The sequence below is a fragment of the Dendrobates tinctorius genome, unplaced genomic scaffold (genome assembly GCF_039654945.1).
Source record: "Dendrobates tinctorius isolate UK_male_01 unplaced genomic scaffold, ASM3965494v1 ptg000030l, whole genome shotgun sequence".
NCBI classification, from domain to species: Eukaryota; Metazoa; Chordata; class Amphibia; order Anura; family Dendrobatidae; genus Dendrobates; species Dendrobates tinctorius.
Genome location: NW_027361698.1, coordinates 26,567,648 through 26,585,458, shown reverse-complemented (window position 1 = coordinate 26,585,458; position 17,811 = coordinate 26,567,648). Strand labels below are relative to the sequence as shown.

Sequence of the window (17,811 nt, the reverse complement as noted above, 5' to 3'; positions counted from 1 at the left end):
AGTCAGGACATTTTTTTGATCGCTGGTCTCCCACTGGCCAGCACGCATCGCTGCATGTGACAGGCGGGAGACCAGCGATCAGCGCGCTGGTAACTAGGGTAAACGCAGGGTTTCTAAGCAGCGCGCGTCACTTAGAAACCCGATGTGTACCTTAGTTACCAGCGTGCTGATGCAGGGAGCTGGTAACCAAGGTACACATCGAGTTTCTAAGTGACGCGCGCTGCTTAGAAACCCGATGTGTACCTTAGTTACCAGCTCCCTGCATCAGCGCACTGGTAACTAACGTACACAGTGATGCCGCGCGATCGGCGTCGCTGGTGCTGTTTGCTGGTGAAGCTGTCTGTTTGACAGCTCACCAACGATCATGTAGCGACACACCAGCGATCCTGACAAGTTGATATCGTTGTTGGGATCGCTGGTGAGTGTGACGGGGCCCTTACTGTGAGGCATGATAATCAAGAAGTCCCGAGTCAGTAGCAAGAGGGCTCGTAATAGACAAAGGGAAAAGACAAAAGGGTACTAAGGTTACAGTACGTTGCTAAATAGCTCTGTAAGTCATCCAGAATGGATGACTTCTGGAGGAGATTCCACAGACATAGCCAGAAGGGAAAACTGAGCGGTCAGTCAACTCTGCCTTAGATTGGGTGGTAGAGCTGTCACTCACAATCCTGATAGTTCAACAAGCCCTCGATCCCATAGGGTGGCAGTGCTGTCATTCACAGCGTCCATAGGACACTGTGAATGGTGGGATCGTGACACTTTTACGTGGCATGAACTCGCCTCACTGTTAAATAATGAAATATTTACTTATATATGATGTGCTGGGCCTCTGCTGTAGCGGGAGTCCTCAGTTGCCGGTCTTTAACCAGATCTACACCAACAAATAAGCCGACACCTCTGAAAGAATTGCACATTATATTTTAGTATATTTTTACAGCACACAAAGTAAATGTAATATGAACTTAATACAAATTGCTTTGCTCTGTATATATCTGGGGTTAATAAAGTGTTTTATATGTAATTAATGGTCATGGCTATAGTTGAACACATAATAATAATAATAATTTTTATTTTTATAGTGCCAACACATTCCGCAGCACTTTATTACAATTTTAGAGGGGACTTTTACAGACAATAAAGACAATACAGAATAATACATAACTCAGGTGTGAGGACCCTGCTCACAAGATTACAATAATGTGTATCTATATGTACACTAGAGTCTATAACTATTCAGTGTAAACTTATTTAGCCTTATAAGCAATTTTATATAATTTTACAGCATCCCAACTTTTTGGAGATGTGGGATATTCATTTTCAACCCCTATTCCAAAAAAGTTGGGATGCTGCATAAAATGAAAAGAAAACAAGAATGCAATGATTTTGGAATATCTTATTACCATATTTTATTCACAAAAGAACACAAAGCACATATAAGAAGTTGAAAGATGAGACAGAAATATGTCTAACTTTCCACTTCTGATCTGTGTTCTATGTTTCTTTGTGAATAAAATATTTCAATCATTGCATTCTGCACACTTTATACAACATCCCAACTTTTTGGGAATTGGGGTTGTATAATAAATATATAAATAATTATGTTATAAATATACATGTAAGCATAGAACCTCTTCTTGTAATATTGAATTATAGTTCACAACATAAGTAGTCATAATGAGACTCATGACCTAAAATGTTCTTAGCTTTAATGATGATCCTATCGATTTGTTATATCGTTCAAAGCACACTGGATTACTTATAGCTAATAACTGTGCAAAGATTTAAGCCTAAAGATCCCACACACAATAGATTAAAGAAGGCCAAACCTGCCTAACTGTGGAATTTCTGGGTGAAACCTAATGTGGATGGTGGCTTGCTGACTCTCCCTCAACAGATAACGAGGAAGTCTAATGATCCCATACACATTAGATTAAAGAAGACCAAACCTGCAAATTTCTGTGAAATTTCTGGGGGACACCTAATGTGGATGGTGGCCTGCTGGCTGTCCCTCATTAGATAGTGAGGGGGGAGATAAGGATCAGTATCTTGTATTCAAATTACTGTCCTGTTTGGTCTCTAGCTAGGGGAGCCTCAGGCAGAGGTGTGTGGCTCTGTTCTCCCTAATAGATAATACAATATCACTCGCTGAGCATCCATGTCTATGGGATAGTCATGAAAGATAGCTATCAACCAAGCTAGTGTTTATCCAACAGATGACTGACCTGTATGGGCACCTCTTGACAATGACAAGCATAGAAGACAGTGTTTTCTTGCCCGGACTTCTAGGATGGAAGAGTTTTCTCCTCTGTATGCACTCATTGTAAGACCCTTTAAACAACTTGCCATACTCTTGTTTGCGAGCAGTCTAATTTCTCCAGAAAGAGGAGAGGAGTCTTACACAGGTTCTTGCTACCCTTGGAACCAGCTAGGCTTGGTCTGCTCTTTTTAGCCTCATGTTTTATCTTTATGGTATATATGCCCTTGATCTATAGGTGTTAACTCTTCCTTATGGATCCTCTTGCCATCAAGATTTGCAGAGTATCTTCTCTTCCTTTTATTCTTTTATGCTGTGGATTTATTCACTAGTCTATTACGACACGTCGTTCATATTAAGGCCTATAGAATTTAGAATGACTACATAGTCCTCATAGTTGAATTTTTCAAAGAAAATGTTTCTGTTACGTAAATTAAAGAAAATTACGTCCAGCTGTTTTTCCAAAATAATTATCTCATGTATATTTGTAAGGAATTTTTCCATTGCATACCACTGAATGAAGCGTCTCATGCACACATGTGAACAGAACATATAACACGGAAATCAATCATTATTATGAGTTGCCATTTCTGGATTAGAGGAAACGGAACATAGTTATAAGGCAGCCAGATGCTAACAATCATACCATTCATTCCACTTGTGAGCCTATGAGTCTGTATTCGGGAAGTGACGAGCTGCTGCTATACTTATGTCATTAACAGTCAGTCATTATGGAAAGTAGGAGGGAGAGAAGAAATATGGCCAAGAGAGGGACAGCTGGTGACCTTGCCCTGCAGCAAGGTGTTTTGGAAATCTATTTTAGCATCAAGGCAGATTACTTTTACAGAGAGCAGTTACCTAATATCGCCTATCATATGGTGTTTTTCTTTCTGCTCCTGCAGTAGCTCTACAAGATAGTCTCCCACTCTGGTAGCATTTCCTCGCAAATCTTCTTTTTCAATAATATCAAGCACTGCCAAGCCAATGGCACAAGACACAGGATTTCCTCCAAACTGCAAAAGTAACGGATCAGTTTTACCAAAAGTTACTGAAAAATTATGAAAATAATCATGACAACAAGTGAGACCTTTCGACTATTTGAGAGCTGTCTTATAAAATAACTGTTGTTATATCAAAGGGCCAGGGCGGGCTTATGGCCACCAGTCACTGTGTACTGATCGGTGACTGTAGACTCTCCGGGCACGGCTCTATGACTGAAAGCCTGAGGAATACAATTCATTTTATACCAATAACTGCATTTTCAGTAAGGCGGCTGGACAGCATTGTAACATTATTAACTTGCAGATGAACTCTATATCTGTAGCTTAAAAGTATTTAGAGACACAAAGGTTTTTTTTTTAAGTTTACCATTGTATATAATGGTCATTTGAAATACTGGACTAATTTACAGATTATCAAGCAACTATGTAATAACTTTCTGTTAAAATTTGCCCCCGTTCTCCCATTATTTCAATTTTAATATTCTGTTGTTGGCTTCTTGATGTCCAGGGGACAGTCTACTCCATGGTCTAGCAGCGCTGTCTGAACATGCTCAGTGGTCCTATTTTCAGTCAGCTTCAATCCCACTGCACTTTTAATTTAATGCTGCAAAGTTGTCTGATAAAACAACATTGAGAGGCCATTGTTCAGGCATGCGGCAAGACAATGCCACCGGTGTGTACTATTACTGAAGCAGGAGCGCCTGCCCTGATCCCCAGCAGTCAGGAAGTCGACAACAAGGGGAGCAGTGCACTCCTGAAATGTATGGACTAGAACAACCCTTCAAGAGAATATCTCAACCCTAGACAGACCTATGTGTAAATGATTATTATTATTTGCTCTATATAAAAGATACTAATACATGAAAGCTAATGGGGTGGAAGAGAGAGAGAGAGATTTTTTATGTGCCAGAATGGAAAAAGCAACCGCAGGGGTTAAAATAGCCGATGACAGATGGTGCTGGATCCGTCGCTGTCCGACTTTTCGACGTACACAAAACACGTTCCTCTGTCCATTGTCTCCGGCCAACGGACAGAGATTTTATGACGGATCCGTCGGACAACGGATGAAACGAATGGCCATCTGTCACAATCCATCGCTAATACAAGTCTATGAGAAAAAAACGGATCCAGCATGAACAAAAAGAAATGATGGATTGTCACTGATGGCAAAAAACTGATGTGTGAAGAGGCCTAACTTAATAGCCATATAGAAGGATTTATCAAGTGCATACATAGTTTTCAAGTGACGTAAATATTTTTCATTTTTCACAAATTTACCGTGTTAAAGTATTCCAAGCCAGTCGCTCCAAATGCTTCTGCAATTTCTTTGGTTGTCACTACACAAGACATTGGATGCCCATTACCAATAGGCTTTCCCATAGTGACAATGTCTGGTACAAAGTCTTCACCTTGTAACTGGAAACTCCAAAAATGTTTTCCAACTCGTCCAAATCCAACCTGAACTTCATCAGCTATAAATACTCCTCCAGCCTTATGTACGTACCTGGAAAGAAAGATATACAGCAATCAAAAGCGGAAATATGAAAGAGAAATACAAAAGCTATCAGGGAATGTGAACAGAGGGCATTAGGTCCACAGCCTGTAGTGATGAAATCATCACATTGATGGGCCATGTCTCCCTACAAACTATATTTGTGGCAAATTGATGCATGGCTGTTAAACTTACTGCTCTGACTAAAAATGTTATCTGTATGGGTCTTCAAAGTGAAATATGCACAATAGTCAGTCAAGAAAGGATTTCAAAATGTGGGATTGCAAGGCTTATAAGTGGAGTACTAGAAATAAGTGGATCCCATTGGTCTGCAAAGTAAAACGCCTTCAGAATTGCTTATTGGGGCAATAGCCTGTAAAGTCCTCTTCAAAATATAAGCTTTTTTGCGACATTAAAGGGAATCTACCTGTTAAAATTTTGATCAAATGCAAGTATGTAAAAAATGCCTTGGATGTTTTGTAGCATTTTATTTTTAGAAGCTCTCCTGGGGCAGGCATACTGATAGCATACCCATCTTCTCTGTAATGTCTGTGCACGCACATCATGCAGCAGGGTGGATGCACTTTAGGGCAGCTACAAAGAATGGAAATTAATGTACATAAAAATATCAAACTAATGTAGTATCAGGGAATTGGTACAGTAAAAGCCCCTCAGAGGCCAGAGAGTGACAGAGGAGCAGCTGTGTAAAGAGTCTTTTCAATCTATGTGGGGTATAATTTGGCTTTCCTAACTTATCTGCACCCCCTAGCAGTATAATAGAGCCATTTGTCATTAACAAAAATCATGTAAAGAAATTGTGCAGATGTGACCACATCATAAAGTTATTAAAATCCAAAAAGTTTATTAAACAAGATATCATAAAAAATAAAATACAGGGGACACGGTTGCACAGACATATGCTGAGGTAATTATCAATGTGTCTATTTTTAACTCTATATGTGCAAATGCACTTTAGGACTACAAATTACTTGGCTGAGACAAGTGTTTATCTATATCCTGCAGTTTATGCTTGTCTGATTGCACTTGCTATTAATTTTTCTCTTACCAACATACTGTGACTTTATTTTAAAGTCCCATGCCTTGTTTGTTTTAGTATAGAAAATTCTTAGGGCCCCGTCACACATAGCGATCTCGCTAGCGAGATAGCTGCTGAGTCACAAGTTTTGTGACACGACAGCGATCTCACCAGCGAGATCGCTGTGTGTGACAGCGATCAGCGACCGACCCCCCTGCCGGTATCGCTGTAGGAAACCGCTGGACATTTCTTTTGTCGCTGGTCTCCCGCTGGCCAGCACGCATCGCTGCGTGTGACTGGTGGGAGACCAGCGATCTGCTGGTAACTAATGTACACATCTGGTATCCAAGGGACGTGCGTCCCTTAGATACCCGATGTGTACGTTAGTTACCAGCGCGCCGATGCAGGGAGCAGGTAACTAACGTACACATCGGGTATCTAAGGGACGCACCTCCCTTGGATACCCGATGTGTACGTTAGTTACCAGCTCCCTGCATCAGCGCGCTGGTAACTAACGAACACAGCGACGCCGCGCGCTCGGCGTCGCTGTGCTGATCGCTGGTGAAGCTGTCTGTGTGACAGCTCACCAGCAATCACATAGTGACTCATCAGCAATCCTGACACGTTGATATTGTTGTCGGGATCGCTGGTGAGTCGCTATGTGTGACTCCAGCTTTAGTTATCATTATATATTCATACCCTTGTGCAAATTACCTGTCTGGTACACCACTGCATTGGTTTCAGCTGGTCTATATATTTGTTAACAGTATTTTATGTTTTGTTATGCTTTCTTGTTTGATAAACTTTTGGATTTTAATAACTTTATGATCTGGTCACATCCGCACAATTTGTTTATATGATTTTTGTTAATATTTCGTGCTTGACCTTATTTGTCCTTAGCCTTATATATAGGCATATTTTCGATTGCTCTTGGGGTCCTCCTTAGGCTAGTTCCATATGTCATTAAGTCCATCGCTCTATTGGTAATTTGATGACTCTGCTGCCGTAACCTACGTAGCAAAGCTAAGAAGCAAAAATACAGAAAACCTCAATATCTTTTTCGCAAGAGAAGCTAATCTAAAAACTGGAATATTTCACCAAAAATATGTTTATAATACAATCCTGACTTATATACTATGCCACATTCAGAAAATAATTTCTCCATAAAAATAGAAAGTTTTTGCATTGCTGGACTCTAGAAAGACATACATGCTTCCTAATGTACGGTAATTGGCTCTTTTATGGTATGATTGTTATTCTTTTGACATAATGCTGTTGGGTATAATCTAGATTTCCTTTGATAACTATTATAGTACTTAACCAACAAAATCTGTCATAAACTGCATACATACTCTAAGACTTTCTGGAAATAGCCAGGTGGTGGGATGATTTGACCTCCACAGCTTTGCATGGATTCAGCAATGAATGCAGAAATCTATATCAAAGAAAAGAAGGTCAGGGCAATATTCTTGTAGACTCTAGTAAAATGTCTTCAGTCCATGGTGTGTAACCTTTTTTGACTCCAAAATAATTAATCTAAAATACCTGAATAATAAATATATTATACTAAATTCCATCACAAAGTCAGTTTGGTGGCAAGAAGGTTGGTAAAGAAGACCACCATTATTCAGTAATGTCCTGAATGTCACTTGACCTCGGCTAAGAAGACCTTCATTAGATGCACAAGATCGCTAAACAATAAAAAGTGTTGGTTTAGTTCATTCCTTGCTACAAAAAAAACCTTTATGATAGTCAATTACCAACAACTGATTGTTTTCTAGTTCTAGCAAGGGAAAATCATGGTTCTGTAAAATAAAATAATCAGCTTTATTCTTAATAGTAATAATATTTAATTGAAAAGTTATTGAGCCTCCAACTGTAAAAAAGATTGTGAAGTATATAGCTATACCTTGTTTCTCCTGAACTGTCTACTGTAAAAGCAAGTAGGCTGAATTTTATAGACCTGAGAGGAGAATCTTTGGCAATCAATTTACAAACTCAATCCAAGAAATATAGGACCTACTATTCCCTTTACTGTATATGAAGACTGTTCAATCACCTTTGCTCTCAATTTTGTCCTGAATTTACAAATTTTCTCTGTATTGTGTTTTGTAAATTCTAACACATTTTTGGTGTTCAGTATCATCGTCCCTAATCTGAAAACATAAAGCTGTGAATAAATGAATATATACACTCTACAGTTGAAGAGAGCCACTACAGTGCAACATCATGGGGAAATCCAAAGGAGAGATATAAGTCTTTAGCACAGCTTGGTCAGCAACTGGGTAACGTCATCAAAACCTACAATATGTAAAAGGGAGAAAAGGGAAAAAGAAAAACTGACCATTAGTAAGAAGGTTATGTAAGGCCGATCCATAAATTCCTCAGAGTAGAAGTATAGCACAGCATTATGTCAGTCTCATAAGATTAGTAGAAAAGTATGAAACAAGTGTTCTGGCTGGCAAGGCTTGTGTTTCATAACCATCCTTTTGTCTTGGAATGAATGCAAGTATTTCTGTCCCTCTGACAAAGGCTTTTTATGAGGTCAAAAGAATAAACAATACATAAATACATAATTTCTCCAGCTAAATCTATCTATAAGTCACCCGTTTGGCATTCAATATATCTTAAAGCCCGTAATGCGCTACTCTTCATAAATGTCATAGCTGCAATTATCGATTTTATTTAATCTTATAGCAAACTATACTTATATTTTTTTTAGTATATTAATTTCATTATACTATCTAATATTTTGAATAAATACTAAGAGAACTACACATCTGAGGCATAAGGTCTATGTAATCAAGTTTAATGGTCCAAGAATTTAGTATTTTATTTACTTGTTGAAATAATAGCTAACACATAAATGGATGACAGAATGATATGAATGTTCCAAGGAGAATATGATTATTACATTCTGTTCTGTAAAGCTAAAGCCCTTGGCAGGAGAAGAACTCGTTATTAGGGCCTAAACCAGATCACAGGATATCCTGTTGGTCTTTAGCAGATGTGTAGAAACATTTCCTTAACATACTTGGAAAATTTATACCCCAGTAAAGAATAATAAATCCAATCCCAAAAAGAGCAGTGGTTGTTACATATTTTCAGATGGGTAACACCCCTAACCGGGGACAGGAATATTAAGCCTAAAAAAAAAGCAAACAAGTTAAACAGAATACTAGTGTTTCTGCCTCAGACAAGAAGGTGTCACTTTTGGAACTACCTACACCAATTATAACCACAACCTGACTCATTTTCTTTTTTCGATTGGGTCATTGCCTTGTACGTTTGTTATGATGCATTTATCCCCCAGATCAGTTATGTACGCAATAAGAATACACTCTAGGCTAGACCTGTCCTACTGGCTTTAGTTTAATTAATGACACATATATCAAGCAAACCTGTCTTAGATGCTTCCAAAAGATTACTTTAGTGTCATGCATACAGGACTTTTAGATAACTGGCATATGTGGGTGGGGGGAATCTTATTGAGATCAATGTGTATGTCAGGTGTAGATTAAACCCATTCAGGTCTGGAGTAACATATGATAAATTCATTAAGAGCCACAATAATTTTAATGAATGTGGCCGCCCATGCGCTAAAATCAGAAATGAGCTCCAGTTATGGAATGGAGCACATATCCCTTGTAATTTACACCACTTTTGTGGGATAAATGATAATGAATCAGTTGGAACAAGGAAGACTATGCCCTTTCCTGAAGAACCACCCACACTGCAAAAAGTTTGTGAGGCTGGCGTAAAAAAGTCAAACGTGAATTATAGGTTTTTTTTGCAACTATCCATTTGGCAAACACTTTTAGACATTTTCACCAATTATTTTGACAATAAGGACATGATGAATTTGCCCCGTAAGAGGATAGTTCAGCAAAAAAGCCCTGTATCTCACATGAGTGCCTTTGCTTCTCTCCACATGCCAACTTTATTTGACAAATATTATATGTATTCATGTCACCTGTTTCACGCTATCCAAGTAAAAGTCACCCCTACAGCTTTGCCCAAAAGGTTTACATTTCTCAAATCTATGTCTGCTATACAAACCAAGGTCATGAACACTGGCATGACAAAAAGCCCAAAATATAATATGCCCATAGAGCTTTTCTAACAGTGAAATGAGAAAAGCTAGTGGGCTAGTCAAAACTAGAATACCTTTATCCTGACTTTGACTGAACGGTTGCATAAAAGGAAGAAACAGAATGTCATTGTTAAACTTGAAAACTAGATAAATGTTTTAACCAAAAAATCATATCATCATATAACACCAGCCAAAAATATTTCCAGTCTGTGAATGTTTAAGCGAGGCAACTAAGGTGGGATAGAATATTATTAAATTGGATTTTGATCAATAGTTTGGTAGTTCATCAATATTTTATGGCTTTTTGTGTGTAGATGTATAGATACATGGATACAGACATAAACACAGATACAAAGGATGGAAAACTTGTATATGTTAGGAGAGTGTTAAGGTCTCCACACTAACCTGTCGATTATTTTGATGAGCCTTTTTAATGACATCCTTTACTTCATCAGCATATGCTGTCCCAGGATCAGGATGGTCGTCTCTGTATTTACCCCTATAGGTATCAGGTGATGGAGCCTGGAAATTGAATTTTTTTTTAGTTTTAGTAAAAGATTATTCCCATGATCACATTGTTTTTTAACAAAGCACAGTAAATGCATATGTATGGTTAATAAACAGACTAAGCCTAGCAAAGTTTCTTTCTTGTACCTTTGTGTTTTTTTTTCTTTTATCTCTCTTTGCCTCTCTGTGCATCCAGCTTCACATAGCAGAATGTACAATCCTATTGTTATCTGCTAAAACTACATTTCCCAGCTTTCTCCAGCACTGCAGACCGTTCCCCTCTTTCCTTTGCCCCTGATTAGCCTTAACTCTCTGAGTTATCATTAACCCCTCCCCGACACTGAGCATATCCATTCTTCATGGTTGACTGGTACTTACTGACCTTTGACTTATGGATGGATACGTCATAGTGCACAGAGGCTGTTCAGGCATAATTCTGACAGCTCACAACTGGCACTCAGTGCAGGCGTGGTACTTGCACCACATCCACCTTTTTAACTTCCTAAATACTGCGATTGATATCAATCACAGTATTTAGCAGGCAAGCAGAGGGAGGGAGCCCCCTCTACTCTCCGATTTTCACCCCTGCGACATCATCACGAGTGACCAATCGTTGCCATAGAGATCCGATGTCATGACGACATCGAGCTTGCACTGGTGTTTCCATATAAATCTCTGAAAAATATGATTCAGATGGAACCCCTGCGGAAGATTGTCTGTAATCAGGCAGATGGAGATACAGTGGATGCTGTCAGGCCTATGATCCAGCGTTGTCCATCTTTTTAGGCATGCATAAAAATGTGGTTCACCACAGTTTTGTACACTTCTGAGAAAAAAAAGTACATCGCTAAATAGAGATGACTCTGCTGCCTTATTATAGTGAAAAGATCCTTCGGGGTTTCATCTGAATCATGTCACTCAGAGATTTAGATGGTAACACCAAAGTAAGTGCTCAGCACTCCACAAAGGATAAATGTGATCACATGTAAAATGTTCCCAATAAAAGCTTCAACTCAATCCATAAAAAAGTCCCCATTTAGGTCCATCATCTGTCAATGGAAATATAGGTAGCTTCCACATTACTGGTAGCACAAAGGCTCTGGAAAAGCGAAATGGCTCACCCCCTCCCCCAAAAGAAATTCACCAAATTCTGTGCCCTCAAATCCAAATGCTCATCTCCCTTCTGAACCCCACAGTGTGCCCAAACCATATTTAGCATCCACATGTTTGGCATTTCTGTAGTGATGAGAACCCACCTAATTTCTAATTTATGGGTGCATGTCTCCAGAAGCAAGAGCTGGGCACAATGTACTGATCACTACAAAGTACTGGCCACTACAACGTACTGGTTACTACACAGTTTGCAATTTTCACTCAGCAACATCCACTGTTTGTTTCTGGAAACATCCATGGAGACAAAATCAGCACTACACCTGTGCATAAAAGGGTATAATTTGCATAATGGGGTCACTTGAGGGGGATTCTGCTCTTCTAGCACTTAAGGGCTCTGGATATGGAGTCTGCAAACTATTCTAGGAAAATCTGCGCTCCAGGAGGCAAATAACGCTCTGTCCCTCCCAAATCTCGCTGTATGGCTAAGTAATACTGTACAGTCACATATGGGGTATTTCTACATTCAGCAGAAATTGTTGGACAAGTTTTGGTGACATTTTTACCCTTTTCCCAGTGTGAACATGTAAAATCTGGTGCTAAAACCAAATTTTGGTGGTAAAAATTAAATTTTTTCTTCACTGCCCAAAAGAAAAAAGTTATGTGACCCACCTGTGGTGTCAATATGAACACTGCATCCCTAGATGAATTCATTGAGTGTGTAGTTTGTAAAATGGTGTCTCTTATGGGGGTTTTTGCTGTTCTGGCACCTCAGGGGCTCTGCTCATGTGACATGGCACCCTCAAACCAGTCCAGCAACATCTGAACTTCGATATGGTGCTTCTTCCCTTCTGAGACTTGCACTGTGCCTCAAAATTAGTTTTCAACCATATATAAGGTATTGGCGTACACAGAAGAAATTTCACAACAAATTTTGTGGTCTTCTTTCTCCTGTTACCCTTGTGAAAATAATAATTTGGGGCTAAAATAACCTTTTTGTTGGAAAAATGTGATTTTTTTATTTTTATGGCTGTATGCTATAAACTTCTGTTAAACACCTACGGGTTCAAGGTGCTCACCACACACCTAGATACATTCCTTATGGGGTCTAGTTTCCACGGGGTCGCTTGTTTGGGTTTCCACTTTTTAGGCACATCAGGGACTCTCCAAATGCGATATGACACTTGCAGATCATTTGATCAAAATCTGCATTCCAAAATGTCACTTCTTCCTTTCTGAGCCCTGCCGTGCACCCAAACAGTAGAATTTCACTACATATGGGGTATCTGCATACACAGGAGAAATTTCAAATTTTATGGTCCATTTCTTCCTGTTACCTTGTGAAAATAAAAAAATTGGGACTAAAAAATTTTTTCTGGGAAAATTATAATGTTTTTTATTTTCATGGCTCTTTGTTATAAACTTTTATGAAGTATCTGAGGGTTCAAGGTGCTCACCACACATTTAGATAAGTTCCCTGAGGGGTCTAGTTTGCAAAATGTCACTTTTGGGGGTTTCCTCTATTTAGGCACATTAGGGGCTCTCCAAACGTGACATGCCATCTGCATGGTGTTCCTTCCCTTCCAAGCCCTGCTTTTTAATTTCATGGATCAGGGTTATGAATGTCTTTGAAGCAACTGGGGATTTAAAATGCTCAGCACACATCTAGATAAGTTCCCTGAAGGGTGTAGTTTCTAAAATCTTGTCACTTGTGGGGGGTATCCATCACTTAGGCACATCAGGGACACTCCAAACGTGTCATGGAATCTGCTAATTATTCCAACAAATTTTTCATTCAAAATATAAAATGGCGAGCCCTGCCATGTGCCCAAACAGTGGTATTCCACTGCATAAGGGTCTAAAGTAACATCTTTGTGAAAAAAGTTAAATGTTCATTTTTTCCTTCCACATTCTAAAAATTTCTGTGATGTTAATAAATTAATTGAATAAATGTCTTGAATGTGGTTTTGAGCACCTTGAGTGGTGCAGTTTTTAGAATGGCACTTTTGGGTATTTTCTGTCATATACACCAATCAAAGTCACTTCAAATGTTATGTCGTTCCTAATAGAATGGTTTTATAAGTTTTGTTGAAAAAATGAGAAATCGCTGGTCAGCTTTTAACCCTTAAAACTTCCTAACTAAATAAAATTATGTTTCAAAAATTGTTCTGATGTAAAGTAGACATGTGTGAAATTTTATTTATCAGCTATTTTGTGTGACACAACTTTCTGATTTAAGGGCATAAAAATTAAAAGTTTGAAAATTGCTAAATTTTTGTCAAATTTCCATTTTTTTCACAAATAAACGTGTTATATCGAAGAAATTTTACCTCTGTCATGAAGTACAATATGTCATGAAAAAACTGCCTCAGAATCAGTGGAATTAACGCGTTCCAGATTTATTACCTCATAAATTGACACTGGTCATAATTGTAAAATTTGTCTTGATCATGAAGGTGAAAACAGGCTTTGGGGCTGAAGTGGTTAAGATAATCTATGTGTAGAATTCCCCTTATGCTCTGTGCACTCAATGCTCCTGCATAAGTTCCCTGGCTGACTGATATTTAACTCTGCCATCAACATCGGTATAGATTCCTTTGTGGATTCACTTCATTGGTAGCATGTTTTAGCAGAGCAAAACAATCCTGCACTCCTGCCAACAGCACTGCAGGGCTGTGCTTGCTGTCTACTGTTGACAGATCAGTTTTGTGATACTGCAATTGCTACTCTATTCATTCAGGTAGAAGATAATCCTCTTTTATATGCAGCAAGCAATAAACACAGCTCAACTAATCTCACCCCCTGTATATAGCTTCATCCTGCAGTTTGTCCTCTCAACCCCTCTATATAGAGCCCCCTCCTGTAGTACATCATTCTTTTCAGCCCCCTACTGCAATATATCCATCCTCTCAGCCCCTGTACACGGAAACTCGTCCTTTAATATATCTCTCCTCTTTGCCAATGTGTAAAAAGCCCCAGCCAGTAATATATTTCTCCTCTCAGCCCCCTGTATACAGAGCCCCATGCTGCAATATATCTTTCCTTTCTGTCTCCTGTATACAGGGCCCCGTCCTGCAGTATATCTCTTCTTTTAGCCCCTGAATATATCCACATCCTGCAGATCATCACTCCTCTTGGTAACCAGCACACAGACACAATGCTGCTTCCTAGCTCTCTGTGATGTTGTCACATCTCCTGTTGTTTGTGGGCTGTTGCCCTTGTTTGCATTCTTTGCCTAGTAACAGTGATGTAGGGGAGAGGAGGAGTCAGAGGCAGGGACGTGGAGAGGAAGGAGGAAGTAAGGAATAAAGAAAAGCACGGCCTAGCAGCCAAGCACCAGCACATCAGTGTACGTCTCTGAATTCTTTATCGCCGACATCACGACACTACAACTGGCGACGAGGAAGCGTTCATTTATCAGCCACAGGTATTTCAGTCCCACGAACAGTCTACAAGGCTATCAGCACTCACTATGGCTTGTCTACCCGCATTTCCCGCTTTTGATGTGCATCAGTCCCAAGCAAACCTGGCAGTATCTTGGGATAAATGGCTAAAGCGATTCGAGATATTTCTGCAAGCCATGAATGTCTCTGATGATACCCGGAAAAAAGCCATGCTATTACACTACGCAGGGGAGCAGGTTTACGATATATTCACTACTCTGCCGAATACAGGGGAGGACAAGGACTATGAGCTCAGCAAAGCTGCGTTAAGCAAGCACTTCTCCCCTCACAGAAATCCGGCATTTGAAATTTTTAAGTTCAGGCAGTCAAAGCAGTCGCCAACAGAAAGCATGGCTGAGTATCATGTCCGGCTACGACACCTTGCAGCGCACTGTGAATTTGCGGAGGTAGACAAAGAAATCCAAATGCAGATCGTACAAGGATGTATTTCCTCCAAGTTAAGGAGACAAGCACTCAGAGACCCCACCATGACGTTAGCGAAGTTGCTAGATACAGCGCGTATAAATGATGCTGCAGACAAACAAGCTAAACTGATAGAGAACATCGAGCATGAGCCAGACGTGACATCTTCTATAGCAAAGCTTACACAGAAACCAAATGTGCCTCGCACGCAGGCAGCCACATGTTACAACTGCAGTGGATCGTATCCTCACCAGAATGTCTGCCCAGCAAAGGGAGGAACTTGTCATAATTGCGGAAAGCAAAATCATTTTGCAAAGGTGTGTAGATCCAAGCCACAATCTCCTCATACCACCGCACAACCTAGGTCACCAAAGATCCAAACACTGCAGATTAATGACGAGTCCCACAGCACCTATTTATTCTCCGTGACGGAAGAGGGATCTAATACTGTGCACGCAGTTACTAATCCAAAACGTGTAATCCTAGTGAATGGCAATCCAATAGAAGCCCTGGTGGACACGGGGGCATCAGTCAACGTCATCAGTCATACAGTCTACAACCAGCTCCTAAACAAACCTACTCTACAAAGTACTAACATAAAGATTTTTCCTTATGGCTCAGCAGCTGCACTGCCCCTGTGCGGAAAATTTCAGTCAGAAGTAGCAGCTGAAGGAAAGTCCATCACTGACACCTTCTATGTGGTAGAATGCTCTGCGGACACACTTCTCAGCTGTACCAGTGCAATATCTCTGGGCCTTGTGAACCTTGTCAACAGCATTACAGGTCCTTCGGCCCACCACATTATGCAGAAGTACCCAAATCTCTTTAAAGGCCTAGGTAAGCTAAAGGATGTTCAAATAAAATTGCATATAGATCCGTCAGTACAGCCCTCTATTCAGCCCCACAGGCGCATTCCATTCCATGTCCGCAAGCTTGTGGAGCAAGAACTGCAAGACCTGGAGGCGTCCGATGTCGTCGAATGCGTTGAAGGCCCGACCCCCTGGGTTTCACCAATCGTTGTTGCACCTAAACCGAAGCAGCCAGGTAAAATCCGACTATGTGTGGATATGCGCCACGCCAATCGGGCGATCCAAAGAGAAAGGCACATCACGCCCACTATTGATGACATTCTCGCAGACCTGAATGGTGCGAAGGTATTTTCAAAAATTGACCTAAACTCAGGCTATCATCAACTTGAATTGCATCCAGACTCCAGGTACATTACAACTTTTAGCACGCATGTGGGCCTGCGCAGATTTAAGAGATTGAACTTTGGCATCTCATCGGCTGCAGAAATTTTTCAGAATATCGTCAGCCAGGTTCTGTCTGGCATTGCAGGAGTCCTCAACGTCAGTGATGACATTCTCATTTATGGCACAACCCAAGAGGAACATGACAATCGCCTAGAACAAGTATTTCTAAGACTCCAAGCCTGCAATCTCACTGTCAATCCGTCAAAATGTGAATTTAACCAAAAATCATTAACTTTTTTGGATACATATTTTCTGAACAAGGAGTTTCAGCTGACCCACAGAAAGTGGCTGTCATAAAATCGGCTAGCCCACCGCAAAATGTGTCAGATGTTCGCAGCTTCCTAGGACTGGTCACATACTGTGGGTGATTTATACCTGACCTAGCCACTGTTTCTGAACCTCTGCGAAAGCTCACAAAGAAAGACTCTCCGTGGACATGGGGCACTGTGCAGCAAGCAGCTTTTGACGCATTGAAAACCAACCTAACCAGCGACACTGTCATGGCCTATTTTGACCCGTCAAAACCCACACAGCTACTGGTGGATGCTAGTCCAGTAGGCCTAGGGGCAATTCTCACACAAGTGTCTAGCGCAGGCGACATATCCACAATCTCATATGCCAGCAAGACACTAACAGATACAGAGCAGCGATATTCACAAACTGAGAGAGAAGCCCTGGCAGTTGTGTGGGGGTGCCTTAATTTCCATTTATACCTTTTTGGACATCAATTCACAGTGATAACTGACCACAAGCCACTCGTTCCAATTTTCAATAAGCCCTCTTCAAAGCCTCCCCCGCGTCTTGAACGCTGGTTGCTCCGCTTACAGAACTATCATCTCCAGTTGAGATACGAGGCGGGAGCTGGAAATCCCGCAGACTATTTCTCGAGACACCCAGCACCACAGCCCACCACAGACGACATCCCCGCGACGATTCTGGCGGAGGAGCATGTCAACTTTGTCGTCGCCCATTCGGTACCGAAAGCTATGACCATACAGGAAATTAAGCAAGCGCTGGATGCCGATCACCAACTTCAATTTGTGATAGAGACGGTTCGGTCTAAGAACTGGAGCAGCTTTCTCGCTGAGGCCCGCCTTCACCCTACTGATCAAGCTGGGTACCTGGAGGTTTTCTTTAACGCGAGACATTCACTATCAGTATCAGACTCAAATATGCTCTTAAGAAATAATCGCCTGGTG

At 40.5% G+C, this 17,811-nt stretch overlaps 1 protein-coding gene and 1 long non-coding RNA gene across 3 annotated transcripts in view; one reads left to right on the top strand and one right to left on the bottom strand.

Annotated features, from left to right (window-relative positions):
* The window catches only part of ETNPPL (ethanolamine-phosphate phospho-lyase), a 67,339-nt gene that overhangs the window by 16,645 nt on the left and 32,883 nt on the right, over nt 1-17,811 (bottom strand). Inside the window, exons 6-10 of the mRNA XM_073571978.1 lie at nt 10,282-10,398; nt 7,136-7,218; nt 4,534-4,759; nt 3,113-3,267; nt 808-897 (exon numbers count right to left, since the gene is read on the bottom strand). Of these exons, the coding sequence (XP_073428079.1) occupies nt 808-897; nt 3,113-3,267; nt 4,534-4,759; nt 7,136-7,218; nt 10,282-10,398 (671 nt within the window). The remainder of the gene's footprint in view (nt 1-807; nt 898-3,112; nt 3,268-4,533; nt 4,760-7,135; nt 7,219-10,281; nt 10,399-17,811) is intronic.
* The window catches only part of LOC141086169 (uncharacterized), a 73,744-nt gene that overhangs the window by 46,035 nt on the left and 9,898 nt on the right, over nt 1-17,811 (top strand). The window lies entirely within an intron of this gene.